General features: G+C 36.4%; 1 protein-coding gene across 2 annotated transcripts in view; it reads right to left on the reverse strand.

The window, feature by feature from the left end:
• Positions 1 to 1,719: 1,719 nt before the first annotated feature.
• Positions 1,720 to 21,802, reverse strand: part of LOC149796386 (chromosome-associated kinesin KIF4A-like) — a 130,833-nt gene continuing 110,750 nt past the window's right edge. For both annotated transcript variants that reach the window (XM_089961065.1, XM_089961064.1), the window contains 4 exons: positions 19,337 to 19,432; positions 16,440 to 16,634; positions 11,568 to 11,747; positions 1,720 to 4,282 (listed from right to left, as the gene is read on the reverse strand). In XM_089961065.1, the coding sequence (XP_089817191.1) occupies positions 3,986 to 4,282; positions 11,568 to 11,747; positions 16,440 to 16,634; positions 19,337 to 19,432 (768 nt within the window). In that variant the 3' untranslated portion in view covers positions 1,720 to 3,985. The remainder of the gene's footprint in view (positions 4,283 to 11,567; positions 11,748 to 16,439; positions 16,635 to 19,336; positions 19,433 to 21,802) is intronic.

Below are 21,802 nucleotides of genomic sequence, written 5' to 3' on the forward strand. Positions count from 1 at the left end.
CAATATTTATTTTGGGTTGCGGCAGAGCCAGGCATTTTTTCATTTATAGTTTATCTTTATAAAATTTAGGTTTTCTTCCGGGGGGTGGGGGTGGGGCTTCTTTAGATTTCTAAGGTCAAAATTAAATTTTAGGTTTTTTGAGGTCCATTTCTAGCCCTGGCATGGATCTTTGTCTGCCTCTCTCTTCTCATTTCCTTATGGAACTATTAAAATATAACTCAACTTTTACAATTAATTTTGCAAATATCATTGGTACTCATACCTGGTATGATAGCAGTGTGATGACCAATTATCCTTTAACTACCACTGCCGCATCTAAAGGTCACCTGTAAATAGCTCCTCAACCCCAATGCCTCATATAAGCAGTGTCAATAACACTTGTTTAGTCCCTGTTGACACGTGTATGTGTATACTACAGTACTACTCGAAATTTCAGTGCCACATGGAATCAGGTCACAATTAGTACTTCCAGTTCAGTACCCATGAATGTAGTTCTAGTCTATTTTTAGAACATTTTTTCCTCTCTCATTTTGGTGGTGATAGAAGAGTTATATTTATGCATTTTTGGTAGGGTTTTAAAGGTAATTGTTTATTCTTGAGAATATGAGTTCAGGGTATGGTTTTCGGTGCATATTTTGGCGACAGTGCACAGTGAGTAATAAGGCCTTGGTGATGATCCGGAAGTGAAATCTGTGTTGTTTACATGATGCTCTGTAGTCCAGCCTCTCAAAAAAAATGCAGGTCAACCATACACAAGAACTTCACCGTGAAGTCATCTTTGAAGGTATTTTAGATTAACATATGATTTGTATTGATTGTCACACAGTGGAAAGGTCAGTATTGAGAAACAAATGTAGAGAACATATCAAAAAATGTATTGTGTTCTATGTCCACATAGATGTGTATGTTATCTCTATGTTAAATGAACACGGACTGGCTGAAAGTACCAAAGTTTACACCTATTTGACGAAAAGCAGACTATTTAGTCAACATTTTGATACAAGTTTGAAGTGGTCAGCTAAATTTTGATATACAGGCTTTCCTGCACTTTACAAAACATGTGTAGTTGAAATAAACAAAGACGGATTCTGATTTAGGTATGACTTTTAAGGGCTTAGCACAAGCAATACAGAATTTATTAGCTCAGCATTGGAAACTGGATCAGATATTGATATTAGTCCAGTTTAAACTAATGATAATGCTAATGATTTTGAATCAGATGATGAGGACCCCATTGTCCCACAATGGAGTGATGACACTGAAGACCCCATTGTCCCACAATGGAGTGATGACATTAAGGACCCCATTGTCCCACAATGGAGTGATATTGCTAGGCTCGAGATCAATGGTTTTGATTTTGTTTCAATTATTGAGTTTATATAACCAAGCCAGGAGAAAGACTTTTTCTAAAGTCTTTTCATGAATTTCTGGTGGAAAATCTTGTTCAAAAATGATTATGCCAAGAAAATGGGGAACCAAAAGCAAGACCCGAAATGGTACGATACCAGCATCATGGAGATGTGGGCATTTCTTGGAATCTACATTGTCAAAAGCATTATGCAGATATCCAAAAATAATTATGTGTCAATAATGACTGTTTTGACAGGTGCCACTCAGCAATGTAATGAGCATGGATTTCATTCATCAATTTACATGACTTATTTCTTGTATGATGGGTTGTAAGAATATGTCCAGGAGGAAATATATAAATAACAGACATTATACAAGGTAAGCAGTTTTTTTTATTTTATTGAAATCCAGCTATTATGAATGAAATAATGAAAATAAATATAACCATGTTTTTACTGCCAGTATCTATAGTCAGTAGTGATTATGCTCTAGTATTCAGCCTAGGAAACATCCTCCACAGTAGTCTCAGCAGCTGATATGGTAACACTCAGCAGCAGTGAGCCGTAGTAGTTAAAGTGTTAATTACTAAAAACTAAGCACATGGTCACACAAGTGATATGTATATACAGCGGCTAAAACTAAGTGCACTGGCTTTATCTGCACTGTGCCTTGATGGTGACAACTTGATTGGGAAACATGACATATACACAAGACATCTTGCTTATTCTTATTGCCTTTGACATTTCCAGAGGGAAGAATCATTGGCTAAGACAAACTTGAACAACAAACTGTCAGTCTGAAGCATGAACATCATTGGAAATTTGTTTTCAAATCACACTGCAATGTTGATCCTTTTATATCTTTAGACTTAGAACTTCATAGTAAATTTGATCCATTAAGTCAAAGAAAAGTTTTCAAGCAGAAACAATATTTATCTGGGTTGTAACAAAATACAATGTGATGTAAAGAACAGACATGGGTAACGTGTTAGGGCTGTGATGTAATGGGAATGATAAACATGGGTAGCACGCCAGAACTGTTATGTGATTAGATAGATGAACATGGGTAAAGTGTCAGGGCTGTGATATGATGGGAAAGACAGACATGGGTAAAATTTCAAAATCATGACCTGATGTGATGTGATGTGATGTGATGGATAGAAATGGAGAGCATGCCAGAGTTGTGACATGTTGAGATGCTATAGGAAGGACAGGCATGGACAACACTTAATGGCACCATCATAAAATATGAGTGAATATTAAAAAGGTATAGAGACCTATTCCTCAAAAATCAATCTTGTCAAAAAATGTTTATTGCAAGGGACAATAATGTTTTATACACTAAGAAACTGAAGTCATATGCACAACATTTTGAAGGTCAATCAATGATTAGCTAACAAAAATTAGCTTCCTGGTTCTAGTAATTCTTTTAATAACTATTTTCATCAAACAATTCAGAACTTTCTTAGGTTTTATAATTTAATATCTTATTTCAAGTAAAATGTAATTATTTTAATAATGGGTGATATAAATGAAGAAAATATATTTCTCTTGTTGTCAATGTTTTAGTCATGTAATCACGAGCTTTTCCCAGATGTTTAGGATAAGGCCTGGGAATGTAGTTTTGGATAAGGCCTGGGACTGTAGTTTTGGATAAGGCCTGGGATTGTAGTTTTGGATAAGGCCTGGGACTGTAGTTTTGGATAAGGTCTGGGACTGTAGTTTTGTAAATAAAATTGATCATGAGGAACACAATTTTCAGGAAGAAATTGCTTATGAAGCTTCATAGCTACACATATAGTGACCATTACAACTACACATATCATAGTGACCATCACAACTACACATGTGACCATCACAACTACACATGCCATAGTGTCTAGAAGAGGCACCATATGAAAAATCAGTCCTGATTTGCTGAATATACTAGCAACAATCCTAGAAGAAATTAATCCTCATATTTTATTATGCCCTGCATGTGAGACAATTAAAATGATGCATGTTCCTTTAAAGATCTCATCTCAATCACTGAATCACTGCTGATGAGACACTTAAAATGATGCATGTTTCTTTAAAGATCTCATCTCAATCACTGAATCACTGCTGATGAGACAATTAAAATAATGCACGTTCCTTTAAAGATCTCACCTCAATCACTGAATCACTGCTGATGAGACAATTACATTGATGCAGTTCCTTTGAAGATCTCCTCTGCATTGCTGAATCATTGTGTCTGTTACTGCTTATGTATACAAATAGCAAATTTGGTCCATATAAAAAGCTGAAGACATACACATACATGGCCAAATACATACATACATGCTTAGAAACAGTCACACACTTGCACCTCTGTTCTTCATATTCAAACATCAGTGCCAAAGGTATAATTTTGAAAAAGAAAGCTCCATATTCAGTTATGTGGTTTCTCTCTAACAATGTCATATTTTCATTCAAGGGGGGGGGGGAGGGTGCAGTAAGATGGCATAGTAGAACATCTAGCACACTGCACAACATAACTTATAATCCCTCTTCCTGCTTCCATCAAAGACCACAGGTTGGTGATATCCTCATGTTCAATGAAAGCAAGGTCTTCTGTAGCAATGAACAAGTTTGTTGTGCTCTTTTAACAGACACTTTTACAGTGGTTCAAAGAAGCTTCCTTGCTTGCTGGGAAGAAGTTTTCGCCTCTTTAACCCCCGACTTAATGACTCATCTCCTAGGCTGCTATTAGAATGTGCACTTTTCCGTGACTTTAGTGGCCCAGGGAAAACAAACTCATCAGAGCTCCGTTGTCCACTATCATCCTTTTGTATCAGTCCCAATATCTTGTGGGTCTTCTGAGAAGTCTGCAGGATTTCAGGTGACCCTGGTGCACTTGAATTTTCTTTTTCTTCAAATACAAATGTGCTGTTTATTACCGAACTGCCTTCACTCTGTAACAAAAAAGAGAAAATGTTTAAAAACACCTGCAGAAATACTGTGTTATCTGACTGGTGAAATCTAATGTTGCAATATGTGACAGAAAACTCCACAACAGAAAATATAGAAATGATTCAACATTCCTTTCTTCATATTATTTATAGAAATAAACCTCTCAGCATCAGCAAAACCCGTACCTGAAAACCACTATGGATAGTTCAGAGATGCCAACAAGTTTGAAGTAAAAAATAAACAAGTTGGGAAATGCTTGGGGTTTTTTTGGGGGGGGTGGGGGTGTACGATGGGTACAATGTCATCCATAAGCAATAATGGTTTTAAAATTTCCATCTTGCTGCAGACGTCACCTCCTTAACAGAAAAAAAAATGGCTGAAATGTGTTATGAACTAAACAATTTAATTTTAAAATTTGGAAGAAAATTCAGGTGAAATCATAGGTGTTGGCTTCTCAAGATAGTCCATAGATTGTTCATCACAGAAACTTTTGTGGAGAAAATAATTCTAAGACTGTTGATTTTGTCCATAATTGCAAACAAAAAATTAGAATGTTTCATGGAACATGTATGCCCTACTACATTGCCTTTAATACAAGCTTAAGTCATGCACAAACAGACACAATAATAATAGAAAGTGATGAAAGACAAAACACAAGAAATGTATTTAAGGAACACATATACTATACTCCACCACAATACCTGAAAACTTGCCTCACTGCAAAACCCAAACAAAGTGTGACAGATGGACAAGTGTAACCACTGTTGTGCTGGGGCAAAAATGCACACATATATGACTCCTTGAAATGCTGACATGAAATGATTAACATGCAATTCTCGTAAGATTTATCAACTCAAGCAAACCAATCCAGAATGGATATATCTCTGTCTAGAACAGAGTTGATTACATAAAACCGTAAAAGGCACCCATTTAAGAGAGAATTGTTTTACCAAATAGGATGGCCATACCCCAATACATTCATGTAACCATTTTCTAATTGAAATACCTGTACTCTGACTGCATCAACCTGTGTAAAACGGTGTGAATTTGCACTATATTCTCATGCAGTTTATTTAGCAGCTTGTGCAACACTAAATTACAAGCATGGTGGGTAACTTGCTTATGTAAATATATCCCTATCTATTCCAAATCTAAATTCTCCTCAATGATGGACATGAGCCTAGAGTAAACAAAAGTGTGTATATTTATAATGCAAGTACAGTGGTTGATCAACATGAATATTTTCTGATGTTGTCCATTAGATATACTAAGTTTAACAGCAATCCAATGAAAGCTGATACAGTAGTTCCATGCACAAAATTCTGCAGTACAATGCATCCAACTGGAAGACGAAAAAGGGCAATAACTCACAAGCACAATGGGGAAAACAAAGATTGGTCATATACATGCACCATTAGATGATTACCACAATATATTCACCATGTTTTACAGCATTCTGTAAAACACTGCATCAAAAGCTGTATTCACAATATTCTGTCTTACATTGCATTCAGCTGTTTGATAAAATGGGCAGTAATTCTAAATTGCAGTCGGACAGTACTCTTGTCAATACACACATCTTCAAATGACCAGAACCTGTGCTAAGTTTCATGGCAACTAAAGTTTTTGCATTTAGAAGATTCTGGTATACTACTACATCAGGCTCCAATTTGAAAAGGGTAATATCTCCAACAGAAATCACAGAACGGTGACATGCATTGTCAGACAGTGACTCAAAAGTTTAAGTTTCATGGCAATTCAATGAAATGTGTGAGGCTGTTTGTCTTTGTGATTTTGCCATAAGTTACAAAATGTCAGTAACCCCAACAAAAATGACACAAGCAAAGTGATTTACTGTCATTTGCATCTTCAGATAATGATGATAACATGCCAGGTTTTGGAGTGATCCATTAAAAGCTGTCATACAATGCATGCCGGAGAAAGACAAAAGCTTGCAACAGCAAAGTGATTTTGTCTATATGTGTCTATATGTTTATATATGCAACAGCAAAGTGATGACCAAAATAATTGCCAAATTTCATATTTCATTGTCATCCAACGAAATCTGTATAGTTTTCATACACTTGATTTAGCTGCAAGTAAAGAAGGGTTAAGTCTTAAACAAATTGTTGGTGATTTTTCAATATGAACAGCATCTTCAGGTGATACCCTTACGTCTTATGGCAATCCATTAAAACCAGCAAGACTATAAGCATGGTCATGAGGATTTCTGTTTGTAGATGTTTTGCAGTTTTTTTTAAGCATCAATACATATCAACTCTAATTAATATTATGAAAATATTTTCAAAAGATGTACTTAATGAAACATCAGACCAGACAAACATTTTAGTCATCCTGAACAAGACCTACCAACACTTGAATTATAAAATAATTTGAGTTATATTCATATCTGACAAGGTTACCATGAAGTTCTAATGCATTTCAAAACATAGCTACCAAACATTGTTCAATCTTCCATTAATTTGTCTCCTAAGGATATAATCAAAACATAATATCCATATTTTGAAGTGAAAAAATTACCTCAAAAAACATCGCCTATTAAACATGAATTTGCACTGTGGCTATGCTAATATACTGACCAGCAAATTATAAAAGGATCAATATACACTTTTTGCATCCTTCTGCATGCAAGCACATGCTGCCTTTTTACTTTTGTCCTAATTGGACTTAATAATGCTTATAAATTTCATACAAGTCAATTCATTTATAATACAGATAGATGGCAAAAATGAAGTTGGTTGGTTTAATCATTCCAGCTTGTTAAAAACTGATTAGGAAGAAACAGATTTTATTCTGTTTTCATACTAAAGCTCAAGGATGTTACTTTTATAAAACTTCAGACTACTTAATGAAGCAGTGTGTATTATGCAAATTCTTACATCCATAAAAGGAAAATGGGGATGGAATCTTTGCAATAGTAGCAGGTATGCATTACCCAACCATCCAAGAAAACACATTTTAATAGAAGCAACATAATAAGAGCAACTATTACATTGCTAACTTTACCAGTCAGGTGGAAGGCTGATGGCCTCAACAAACATGGTATAGAAAACTTTTGTACTTACCCTTACAGCATTAGTGTTCACTATACTTAGCCAGAAAAAGGTTGGAACTATTCAGAAACTGGTTCCAGTTTTACTGGTGGTTGAAATTCAGATCCAAGCTGATAGAGTATCCTTATGGAAATGGAGAAAGCACAATTAAAGACTCTCTAAGAACAAACTCCACAGCCAAGTTCTGAGTCAACAGGAGAGCGAGAGAGAGGTAAAGAGAAGCCAGCAAGAACATCTTGGTCAGAACCTGTCTGGAGGAACACGAGGCTGATGAGGAAATTAATCCCAGTATATATACAAAGTCCTGAGAAGGGACAAAATCTGACTTCTCTGGACTTGGGATACAAATGGGATAGGTCAGTGTCGACCAACAGAATGAACATCTATACTATTCATCAAGTTGTTTGAATAATGGAGAATGGTAATCCCCAACAACCTCAAACACCATCATCAACCTGGTAAATCCTTGGGGACTGGAGGCAAGACCAAAAGGAAGATTTTGAAATTGAAAACTTTCTTGATCAAGACAAACCTCTTATGTATTTCCTGTGTGGAGGAAAGATGGGATTGTGAAGGTATGCATCCTGAAGATTGAAGGAAACTTCCCACTAGTAGCATCTTCTGGAATTCCTGACTGAGGTGGTACTCTTCATCTTAAAATGTTCTTCCTAAAGATGGAAAGGTGAGCCAAAGTTTTTGCCTTTTTTTGCAGAAAAAGAATGTTGGAGTCAGGTAATTTTGCACAGTCTTTTTGTTCTGCCCTCCACATAAGTGTGTGTCCCTTCATTAAATGAATCAGTCTGGACTCTGGGAAAGATGAAGGAAGTTTGTGATGGGGAAGTTTTCCTAGGAATTAAGCCAGCAGCCATCCTATAAGTTGGAATACCCACACATCATCCATGATGCCTGACCAAACCACTGAAAAAGTGCTAGACAAACTGCTAGTGGGACCATGATGAGGGGGTGCAACTCTGTTGATAGTGGAACAAGTCCAAAACCCTTGGCCTTTCTGACCACCTTGTGAAGAGAATGATAGGTGAGTGGGAGCTTCAGACTGAGGCTGCATCTGAGATTGATAAGGCTAGGCCTGCTTTAAGAAATATGGAGATGATGTCAAGACAGGGCAGGAGGGCTGCTTCTTATCCTGTTACAAAGGGACCTCAGCTGCTGCCAGGGACCTATGTTGTTGGTCCTTCAAATCCTATGATGCCACAAAGGCTTGGAGGCCTCCAAAGAGCACCTCCACCTCAAGAGGAGTAGATTCAAAAGGTTCTTGCTGTGGTTATGAAGATCCATAGAATGCTGTCAACAATGAGAGTACATGATGTGATGACTTGGCACAGGTCTACAGCAAATGTGCAAGTGCTCCTGGAGACAATGATTCATCCTTTAAGAGACTGAGGGTAGCTGCCAGTAAGACATTGACATGTGAGGTGGTTGTCACAAGAGTACAGGCCTTAGGTTCAAATGTTTCAACTGGGATGCAAGCCTATGGACCATCTCATTACCCCCATTAGTGATGAACTAAAGTCAAGGTTGGGGGAGGAGGAGGAAAAGATGCAGGCTTAAAGCCAACAAGTGGATGGCCCCAATAGCTGGAGGCAGAAACCCCTTCTGCTGCCTGGTGAACTCTTGTCCCTGGGAAAATTTCTGTGTAAGCTACTTGACCATCAGGAGTGACAGAAGATCGAGACAAGATGCTTCCTGAAAAAGTCTCTCAAGACTGAATAGTGTCTTCTTGTCCTCAGTGACAGAAGGTTAAGACCAAACTTCCTCCTCATCCAACACATGGAGGCAGTGCAACTGGTGCCACCAGTTCCTCCAAGAACTCATTTGAGTCAACGATGATGGATTTTACATTATCATCCTGAAACCACTCCCAAAACAAAACATGACTGTCTCTCTCAGTATCACTCTCTGGAAAGGGAAATGTCAAAATAATGATGGTCTAATACTTGTTGACCTCTCAGGACAGTGGGATCACACAGCACTTCCAGATTGTCCTGGGCGATGAGTGTCAATCCCCCTCATTTTTGTTGGCCCTATTTTGAGAAGGAGCAGGTTGACAGCCTGTCATACTGTCATATATGCACTACCCTGAAGACAAGAGAGAGACATCCAACATATCATATGGTGAAGGAAGACTTACTTCCTGGAAAGGGGATCTCAACATCCTGTAGGGATTAAATGGGAACATAGGGAGAGAGGATGCCAATCTGATCCCTTTGGGATTAAATGGTAACGGGATATTGACCTGATTACATTTTTCCCAGACCAATAATCAAAACCCTGTGACCAGTGTTCAAAGCCTGATGACCAGTCAATAGTGCTTGGTCAAAGACCAGTTTAGTAATGATGTTCTGATGGACAAGCCACATCAAATTTAATCAAACAAGATCACTTCTCTACTCTCTCAGGAAGAGGCCAGTCAGTGAACTCAATCACCAGGACATTAACCTTGACAGGGCACTGATTGTCCCTAAACTGAGGATCAACTAGTTCTCTGGTGTTTTTCTTCCCTTGGGAGGATCAAAGGATTGATCTTTCACCAGCATTGATGCCATCATAATGAGCATCTGGAAACCTGGGTCCAAACCAATGAGGTCTCAGAATGTTCTTGCCCCACTAATGCAGCATTACTCAACCAAAGAAGGGATCTTCTTCCTCACCCTGCACATGTGGCAACTTCCTGCAAAGTGCCACCCCTGGTCCAACCAAAGACAACAAATCAGGCAGCTGTCCATACTTGAACACCCTGTACATGCTAGGCAGGTAGGTGAACGTCCCATTCCTGTGCCCACACCTTGTGACATTAAAATGCTGAAATATAAATATTAACACAAAATAAAAACACTCTAGCACCTGAAATGGGTAGACAGTACTTACCCTAGCACTGGCACAAAGAAGGGGCATATAACTGAACCAAGCACCACTTAAGCTCACAAAAAAGAACACAGATAACACTCAGGGACTTCTGAGACAAACAATCCTTCAATACAAAACAGGAGGTGAAATGCCATAAAGGTGTTAACAGATGAAGAGATAAGACAACTTACAGATATAACACACATTTAATGCATAAGAAAAGAAAATATCAGGTTGGTAATCCATTTACAGGATGTGACTAGGGAGTCAGACTGGGATCATGTTCTTTCAATTCTGGCCCTCCAATACTAATTACAGGAGGTAATGATCAGCTTGAACTGGATACTGTTGTCCTGGGGAAGAAAAACGCAATCCTACTGTACCATGTTATTTTTTTTACTGCTATTAAAATTAATATCTTTAGTTATTTTATCAATGATATAACTGCCATGAAGCAGCTATGCAATTAAATATGGAATTTTTCACAATAAAGTCCATAGATAAAAGAAAGGTTTAAAGTGGATGATATTGTTGAGAATCTCTGGATACTAAACTTTTCAGTTATGAGATCTGCAATAAATCATGCTGCCAATTTGGCATTCTCCAGTCATAACTGTAACAGTGTACTGGACAGGTAATCTTTATGTTAGGACAACTACTCCATGTGACAAGTAGCCTGCTCCATACTAACTGGCCAATGGTCTTGTCAATCACTAGTTTGCTATCAAATATGTTCAATGACTCTTCAGTTATACTAAAAGCAAACAGCAACTTACATCTCCATGTACATACAAGAATTTCCTCAACAAGACCTATAACTATGTCAAAAGTGGAGTAGACATGAAATGCACATTTATGCAAATTATATCAGATATGTTGAATGGTTCTCTACTAAGCCAGTTAAAAGCCAAATCCCATGAGAAAATCCCATGAACCAAATCCCGTGAGAAAATATAAGGTTAAAATATAAGGTTAATCCCAAAAGCCAAATCCCATGAGAAAATATAAGGTTAATCCCCAAAAACAAAGGTGATGAACAGATTGCTGGACTGTAAACTATGCTCATACAACATGTACACAAAAATAGGATGCAAATGAAGAGAAAAGTCACAAGGGGCTATAACTTTTTTAATTTTCTTGGAAAATTGTGAAAATCAAAACTGACAGGTTTTCTTAAAGTGAAGCCTCCTACTAAGTTTTGGTTTTATTTATGAAGCTCCACAGAAGATACTGAACTTTTTTACTGCTGGAATGTAATGTGTAGGCTGAAAAGATATGGGTACCACTGTGCCCCTCCATAAAGATGAAGGGGGGCAAAAGAAAATGAAATCAGCAAAGATAAACTTACCGTCTCTAGTTCTGTATTGGTCGTAGAATGTGGTTGTTCAGATTCTCTGTTCACACAATTCATGGCAACACATCCACATTCATTTTGGCAAGACACACCGTTTTTACGACAGGAGCATTTGTTGGTCTTACATTTGGATTTACAGGAACATCGAGCTCCAATACTTGAACGCTTGGATGGCTAAGATAAAAATAGAAAACCAACAGCAATAAACCCACAGCTTTCTAAGTCTTTCCAGCACCACTGACACATCATTACAAACCTCAATCTAAATTTGTATATAGGTGCTTTTCAGATGATGAAAACATGTGCAGCTATTGCTTACAGACTTTACTATTTATTTGCAGAACATTGAGAAAATAATGAAACCTGATTTTAATATAAACTCCACAAGATCATTAAAAGTATTTATTTAAGCCACATAATTTTCAGAAATGAGAAAAAAGGGTTCTATGATCATTTGGATGTAAATCAATACCTTACATCCAAAATAACAGGTTAAATCTGAACTAGCAGAAGAAGAAAAAAATCCATGATAATTGTTACCTGATAAAAACTATGGAATTCACATTGTTTGAATTTCAAGAAACACAGTACAATCTCTTTGCCTTCAACACCGGCTCAAAATTTCATCTTTCAAACTTGTGTTTATAGCAATTCTCTCAAATTAATTTACAATATAATTTTTAGATGCAAACCATCAAGCTTCTACCGCATACTGTAAAGCACAGATAATTGCTTGAGCAGAAAAGGTCTTTCTTTTCACAAAAGTATTAGCAAATTTTGTCCTATTTCTGTCAGCATTATAATTAGCAACTTTTGTCCTGATTTCTGTCAGCATTATAATTAGCAACTTGTCCTGATTTCTGTCAGCATTATAATTAGCAACTTTTGTGCTGATTTCTGTCAGCATTATAATTAGCAACTTTTGTGCTGATTTCTGTCAGCATTATAATTAGCAACTTTTGTGCTGATTTCTGTCAGCATTATAATTCCATCTTTTGTCCTGATTTCTGTCAGCATTATAATTAGCAACTTTTGTGCTGATTTCTGTCAGCATTATAATTGCATCTTTTGTCCTGATTTCTGTCAGCATTATAATTGCATCTTTTGTCCCGATTTCTGTCAGCATTATAATTGCATCTTTTGTCCCGATTTCTGTCAGCATTATAACTGGCATCTTTTGTCCTGATTTCTGTCAGCATTATAATTAGCAACTTTTGTCCTGATTTCTGTCAGCATTATAATTAGCATCTTTTGTCCTGATTTCTGTCAGCATCATAATTAGCATCTTTTGTCCTGATTTCTGTCAGCAATATAATTAGCATCTTTTGTCCTGATTTCTGTCAGCATTATAATTAGCAACTTTTGTCCTATTTCTGTCAGCATTATAATTGCATCTTTTGTCCTGATTTCCATCAGCATTATAATTAGCATCTTTTGTCCTGATTTCTGTCAGCATTATAACTGGCATCTTTTGTCCTGATTTCTGTCAGCATTATAATTAGCAACTTTTGTCCTGATTTCTGTCAGCATTATAATTAGCATCTTTTGTCCTGATTTCTGTCAGCATCATAATTAGCATCTTTTGTCCTGATTTCTGTCAGCAATATAATTAGCATCTTTTGTCCTGATTTCTGTCAGCATTATAATTAGCAACTTTTGTCCTATTTCTGTCAGCATTATAATTGCATCTTTTGTCCTGATTTCCATCAGCATTATAATTAGCATCTTTTGTCCTGATTTCTGTCAGCATTATAATTAGCAACTTTTGTCCTGATTTCTGTCAGCATCATAATTAGCATCTTTTGTCCTGATTTCTGTCAGCAATATAATTAGCAACTTTTGTCCTGATTTCTGTCAGCATTATAATTGCATCTTTTGTCCCGATTTCTGTCAGCATTATAATTAGTATATTTTGTCCTGATTTCTGTCAGCATTATAACTGGTATCTTTTGTCCTGATTTCTGTCAGCATTATAATTGCATCTTTTGTCCTGATTTCCATCAGCATTATAATTAGCATCTTTTGTCCTGATTTCTGTCAGCATTATAATTAGCAACTTTTGTCCTGATTTCTGTCAGCAATATAATTAGCAACTTTTGTCCTGATTTCTGTCAGCACCATAATTAGCAACTTTTGTCCTGATTTCTGTCAGCATTATAATTAGCAACTTTTGTCCTGATTTCTGTCAGCATTATAATTAGCATCTTTTGTCCTGATTTCTGTCAGCATCATAATTAGCATCTTTTGTCCTGATTTCTGTCAGCAATATAATTAGCAACTTTTGTCCTGATTTCTGTCAGCATTATAACTGCATCTTTTGTCCTGATTTCTGTCAGCATTATAATTAGCATCTTTTGCTCTGTGTACCTTGAATATGGCAAAATCTGGCTGAGTAAAATAGGACAATCTGCTAACTTGCCCTCTATAAACATGGCTTTGTGCTCACTACTGCTTATAACCTGCTAATGACTTATGGCCGCATCAAAAATATACCTTAGTACATAAGAGCAAGTTTTGGAAAGTGGTACCCTTTTATTTGCATTGGAAAATAAAACGGTCTATAACTGTTTAATAGGACATAACATAAAGACAAATGTTTTGTTCAAGCCTGCCTTTTATTTAATAAGAAAGAAAGAAAGAAAGAAAGAAAGAAAGAAAGAAAGAAAGAAAGAAAGAAAGAAAAAGAAAGAAAGAAAGAAAGGAAAGAATAACATATTGCTTAACCCCAGACAGAGTCTTTACCACTGAACTGAATCTAGAGTACGGATGAATGGACAGACTGACAGACATAAAATCATTAATTTGATCAAGTGGAGCTTCTGCCAAAAATAAAACTGGTAAATACCGCAATCATGTTGAAGCAATTCAACATAAATATACACAGCAAAAATTTATATTGCAGGCCTAGAACTTGACATAATTTATTTTTGCAGCCAGAAGGACTAGCAGATTGTGATTTTTATAGTCTGAATATACCTCCCCGCTTGTTTGTACCCCCCTACCAATTTAAAAAAACTAAAAGCACAAATGAGATAAGATGCACAGAACTAAATTCATTTATTGATTTATAATTTAAAACCTGATTATGCCCATGGGGGCCCTAACACAGTTATCATCTGCACGTATTGCTCTGAACAGAAGTTTTCAGTGTAAAAGATGACCATGCATGCCAGTCATTTCCAGTTCCTGGACAAGACTATTTTCAGTGAAGGGGTGTATGCAAGACTACACATGTATATACATAGAAAGAAAATACTTTGTCATCTGCTTCCGATATTTACAATGTCGAATCAAGCAAAGTAAAAGAATGACAACTACAAATTTGCCATCCACATCGATTTAACAAGCAGTGTAATTTCTATGTTCATGTGTGCAGAGAGATATAACACTCAACATTATGATAATTTAAGGAATAATCTGGCAGTTACTGAATGGGAAGAAGTATGTCACAAGGTTGTCTGAGTAAGAGACTTGCCCATAATGTACGCAGTATGGTGCCTTGTTACTATGAAAAGTCCATTAAGCATGAAAGGCACAGTGGATGCCAGTGTTAGGGCCAATCTGGTCAGTCCGATTAGAAATTATCAATAAATGAATGAATTGACTAAGGCCTGAACTCTTTTTATCTTAATAAAGATTTCCATTGCTGAAAACAGTTTGGGGGTACAAACAAACGGGGAGGTATATTCAGACTATAGCAGTATATCTTCACTAGTCTGTCTTCACTAGCTGACTGGCGACAAATTAAACTTTACTAGCTGTCAGAATATTGAAATTATGTCAGCTGTCAGACTACTGAAATTATATCAGCTGTCAGGCTATTGAAATTACATCATCTGTCAGACTATTAAAATTATGAAAACTATTTACCTGCCAGGAAATATAGCAGTCCTGTGTTATTGCTAATTTTACGACCTGTATTCTAAGACACAAGATTTAAAAAATGGTACAAAAAGGAAAATAAAAAAATGAGACATGTCAAAGAATTTTAACTAAACTACATATCTACAGTAAATGAGATTCCTTGCATTTTCTTTTTTTTCATTAAATCAAACCCACTTCTATTTAACAACAATCTAAAAATGCCCTTAACAACAGTCCATTTTGATTAGAATTACTACATTCCATCAGACTAACCGTCACTGAACTGTAGTATATTTAATATTCTAATGGACTACTGATCAGTTATATTGGCGATAGAGTGCAAATCATTATGTAACTACAACTGGACATTAAAGTTAATAGGCCAGCATTGTAAGAGGCTTGGGGCACTTTTTTGATTGTATATTTTGGTATGGAGGAGAACAGAGGTTGGAAGGCACTTTTTCAAGAACTTCTTAAGACACAGCTTTCAATTAGCACTACCAGAAATTCTTCTTAAGACATAGCTTTCAATTAGCACTACCAGAAATCCTTCTTAAGACAGCTTTCAATTAGCACTACCAGAAATCATTCTTAAGACATAGCTTTCAATTAGCACTACCAGAAATCATTCTTAAGACATAGCTTTCAATTAGCACTACCAGAAATCCTTCTTAAGACATAGATTTCAATTAGCACTATCAGAAATCATTCTTAAGACATAGCTTTCAATTAGCACTACCAGAAATCATTCTTAAGACATAAGTTTCAATTAGCACTGCCAGAGATCATTCCCAAGACTTATTTTCCAGGTGTACAATTAAGCACTGGGCCTGGCAATCCAGACAACTAACAAATTGATCTGGTAAACATTTACATATCAAGCAAAATTTTTGTGCGGAAAAAGAACATGTTTCATTCTGAGACAGCTTTCCTTGGTCAGTGTAATAACGTTATTGGAACTGTCGCCTTCGGTAAAGTTGTAAATGTTTTCAGCACGCTTACCCTCCTCTTTTCTGCTAGCTTCACACGTCGCTGTAAAGGCGTAGGAATATATTCAGGGTCATTCTCCCCCTCACTAGAGTCATCTGACCCAGATTCCTCAAAGTCCTCTTCAACATCACTGTACATATAAACCACTGGTTCTTGAGCCTCCTTTTTAGCATTGGATTGAAAATTCTTTTTCAACATCTTTTGGGGCTAAGAGGAAAAACAGTATGGTTTACATGACATCATCACTATCACATTGATTTAATTCATTTCCAGTTCATGTGTAAATATAAAGACATGACATCATCAATATGACTCCCTTAATTAATTTTATATACATGAATTGTGTTAACATACAATGTGTCAAATCATGACATCATCAATATGACTCCCTTAATTAATTTTATTTACAAGAATATTAAGCTATTTCTATTCATTTCCAATCTGTATAACAATGTCCAACACCCAAGACCATCGGGGCCTGCTACACAAAGTAGCAAAACTATTAATAACTTTAGGAAAGAAGGACCCCAAATTAGCAACTATAAGGTAATTTAAACACCAACAACCATCAAGCCCAGCAGCACAAGGCTGCAAATAAAACGACAATTTAGACCAGTATGACCTACAAAATAAAATCATTCATATAAGGTGGTCTCAAAAGTCCAAGACCATCAGGACCAGCCACAAAACGTGGCAAACTTTATTAAAAACTGTTACCTAAGATACCTCTCCTACGCTAAATTCTTAACTCAAAACAGCACAGAGTTTCTTCAAAATTGTGAATGACGACAATTTAGACCAGATACCCTGATGTCTAGGAGCACCGACCTGTGATCTTGGAGCCGCCTTTCCACCTAATCCTTCCTTGGCACGGCCAGACACCAGAATAAATAGCATGCAGTGCACGCCCTTAATACTACTGAAAATTCAGTACCAACATATGAGTGTGTGACGGGTCCATTCCCACTCATACGTACCTAAATGCAGTTAAGTAGTAGCGACTGTCCTGGGTCTATTCCCACTCGCCATCAAGCCCTCCATTCAGACAGTTAGGGACTAATCTTAGTCCCAATGCCTGACAGCTTCAATGAAACAGTGCTCCATGAGCACATAAAAGCCTGGGGGAAGTGGCTCGAAATCCTTCACCTAAGAGTAATCAAACAGCCTACCGTGTAGGCATAAAAGAGTGGTACATGCACAACTGAGCGAAAACCACTTAAATCTAAATTAAGTATCACATTCACATTATCCTGGCACCAAGCTGACCAGTCCTAACACTAACCTCTTAATGCTGAGCACCAAGCAAGGCAGCTGATAGTACTGTTTTTATAAGTCTTCGGTATGACTCGGCCAGGGTTAGAACCCATGACCTCCTGCATCTGAAGTGGATGTTCCAACCATTTTTAGGCCACCGTAGCAGTCAATTCATTTGTAACACAGACTAAGCACAGTCAATCCTGAAACACTTCATTTTTGTAACACACAGCATTTTATGCAATAGCTACAAATTAGCTCCACAGTGGCAGCTGTAAGTGAAGAAGTAAGTTATTTCAAATTGTGCAACATTTTCTCAAACATTCTCAGGTTAAAAACAAAAATTAAAGCAACTCAGATGAATGAAAATTAAAGCAACTCAACTGAATGACAAGGACAGTAGTTTGATCACAGCAGACAAATTTGACGACAGAAAGATTCAACAGTAATACATTCTGCAGCAGAGGGAAAATGGATTCAATGGATAATGATTGTTCCAATCAGATGAATGCACTCTGAGGTTTAATTGACCAGGTTTTCTTGTTGCATGGCGACTGATGCGTATTCATAATTTTTAAAACAAAACATAAATAAAAGCTTTATTACATTGATTCCATAATATGCATGTCAATTTTAATCAAAATATTTGATATTTAGAAACTATTTATCCATTTCTTACTTTATTTGTAATTACAACTTACATCTGTGTAATCACCCTCTTACTGCCAGTTTCCTGCTGCAAAAGGGGTGACTGTATAAATGGGGAGGAACAAAGCGTACAACTGCTGTGGAATGGATTATTATGTACAGGACTTGATTAATCATAACAAAGAGTAAAACTGATGTGGACTGGATTATTATGTACAGGACTTGATTAATCAGAACAAAGAGTACAACTGTTGTTGACTGGATTATCATGTACAGGACTTGATTAATCAGAACAGTACAACTGTTGTGGATTGGGTTATTATGTACAGGACTTGATTAATTAGAACAAAGAGTACAACTGTTGTTGTCTGGATTATTCTGTACAGGACTTGATTAATCAGAACAAAGAGTACAATTGTTGTTGACTGGATTATTATGTACAGGACTTGATTAATCAGAACAAAGAGTACAACTGATGTGGACTGGATTACTATGTACAGGACTTGATTAATTATAACAAAGAGTACAACTGTTGTGTACTGGATTATTATGTACAGGACTTGATTAATCAGAACAAAGAGTACAATTGTTGTGTACTGGATTATTATGTACAGGACTTGATTAATCAGAACAAAGAGTACAACTGATGTGGATTGGATTATTATGTACAGGACTTGATTAATCATAACAAAGAGTACAAGTGTTGTTGACTGGATTATTATGTACAGGACAGAACAAAAAGTACAACTGTTGTTGACTGGATTATTATGTACAGGACTGGATTAATCAGAACAAAGAGTACAACTGATATGGACGGGGTTACTATGCACAGAACTTGTGCTTATTTGGAACCGATGAGTAGAAGTGATATGAACTAAAATTAACAAATAATCTGTGCCTAAGCTCAAGGATTTTGACTGAAAAACATGATTAGAGAGAATTTATGGTATATTTGACTAGAACCTGTCTATTATTATTAATATGAAATTTTTGTTTGTTATTCTTACCTTTGGTGTGGGACTCAGGAAGGGGGATGAGCCAGGGTTGTTTAAGTCTGGCATTAGTTGGACTTGCTTGGACGTGTACATCAAGCGGGTTAATTGCTGAAAATATAGTGATAAATAATTAGCCTTAAATCTACAGAGGAACCTAGCTGATAATAAATTGTAATATGTGCTCCAAGCCTGAATTCAGGTGTAAGAATGAAAATTTCTGACTGACCAAAAATCAGCTCTTAGGCCATGCTTTTCAATCCCTCTGGATTCAATGAGCATTCCAGAATGTGTTCTAATTCTGAATTAGTGTATTGGAATGAGTAGTCCAGTATGTGTTCTAATTCTTAATTAGTGTATTGGAATGAGTAGTCCAGTATGTGTTCTAATTCTTAGTGTATTCGAATGAGCATTCCAGTATGTGTTCTAATTCTTAATTAGTGTATTTGAATGAGCATTCCAGTATGTGTTCTAATTCTTAGTGTATTCAAATAAGCATTTCAGTATGTGTTCTAATTTTTAATGAGTTTATTGGAATGGGCATTCCAGTATGTGTTCTAATTCTTAGTGTATACGAATGATCATTCCAGTATGTATTCTAATTATTAGTGTATTGGAATGAGCATTCCAGTATGTGTTCTAATTCTTAATTAGTGTATTGGAATGAGCATTCGAGTTGTGTTCTAATTCTGTATTCGAATGAGCATTCCAGTATGTGTTCTAATTCTTAATTAGTGTATTAGAATGAGCATTCCAGTATGTGTTCTAATTCTTAATTAGTGAATAGGAATGAGCATTCCAGTTGTGTTCTAAGCCTTAATTAGTGTGTGTATGTGTGTGTGATTTGGATTTTTTAACGTAGCTTTAACAATTTTTCAGTCATATCACTACGATGTCTGCAGTGTGACAGTTTATAGTGATGTCTAGCACTGGGGCATCATGCCGCATGATGTCCCACCCAGTTACATTATCCTGACACCTGGCTGACCAGTCCTAACACTAACCTTTTAATGCTGAGCGCTAAGCGAGGCAGCTGTTAGTAGCATTTTTGTAAGTCTTTGGTATGATATGGTCAGGAATTGAACCAACGACCTCCCCCATCCAAGGCGGCCACTCTAACCACTAGACCACCAGAGCAGTCATGTGTAAGAAATAGTGCCAATGAAATAATTATTGAGTGACTTCAGTGTGAGTCTTGGAAATAGTGGCTGTGCATAATAAAGGTTATTCCAGGAAAAAGTAACAAAAGGAAGAGTGCAGCTCTTTTTCTTCTTAGTTTGAGGTGGTGTGAAAACCAGTATTAGACTATGTTGTTCATAGCAAAATGATTCAAGTCCTCACAGCCTATTCCCAATGTTAGTATGTAACCTGGGTGTATTGGATGGATGTACACACAAACAAGGGTAACAATATATGCCTGTACCAGTGTTGTGGCAGAGCCAGCATTGTTTATAGAAAGTGATAAGCACACAACTGCCAAACATCTCTACTAGAAAGTAATAAATATTTCTTGATCAATGGATAAACTTATTTCAAATTTACCTTGAATTAATTAGACAGCTTAATTTTGTTCTGAACTAGTCAGGTCCATTTTACCCTGAACAAGGTAGATCTATTTTACCCTGAACTAGACAGCTCTATTTTATCGTGAACTAGTCAGGTCTATTTTATCCTGAACTTGACAGCTCTATTTTTACCCTGAACTAGTCAGGTCTATTTTACCCTAAACTAGACAGGTCTATTTTAACCTGAACTAGACAGGTCTGTTTTACCCTGGACTAGACAGGTTTATTTTACCCTGAACTAGACAGCTCTATTTCACCCTGAACTAGTCAGGTCTATTGTACTCTGAACTAGACAGCTCTATTTTACCCTGGACTAGACAGGTCTATTTTACCCTGAACTAGACAGTTCTGTTTTACCGATGGGGGAGATAGGATTTGCATTCTGTTTGTATATCATTTGCATTACATTCACCTCTGCATTTAAATTATCATCTTATCATTTCTCATATATGGTCTCAGCAATGCATACAGATCTTACATTTATTGCTTTCATCCATAATTTCCTTGTTTTTGTCTGTTTGAAACAAAATGGAAATGCATGGACAGAAGCAGAGTTTTCTATTTTCAAGAGTATTAAAGGGAGAAAACTGTAACTGCAATCTAATGAAATAGCTGATGCATAAAAGAAAACACTGAATTTAAATTAAATTAAAAGCCTTCATGAAATATGATTTGTGTTATTTATCATTCACCATTCTGTGTTCTTTTTTAAATCAACTCATAATTTTGTTTGTAATTATTCTCATTTGTTTGCATTCATTCTGTATCCCATTTGTTTCCACAGTCTGTCTTTACCCTAACAACATTATGAACACCCTAAAATGCACAAAATGTACTAACATTTCATTTCTATGAAGTTGTTAGCTGAAAAACAATGTGAAGTGAAATAAAAATAATAATGCAGACAGGATTGGAG

Source organism: Sinohyriopsis cumingii, chromosome 6 (genome assembly GCF_028554795.1).
Source record: "Sinohyriopsis cumingii isolate HCF-2022 chromosome 6, ASM2855479v2, whole genome shotgun sequence".
NCBI classification, from domain to species: Eukaryota; Metazoa; Mollusca; class Bivalvia; order Unionida; family Unionidae; genus Sinohyriopsis; species Sinohyriopsis cumingii.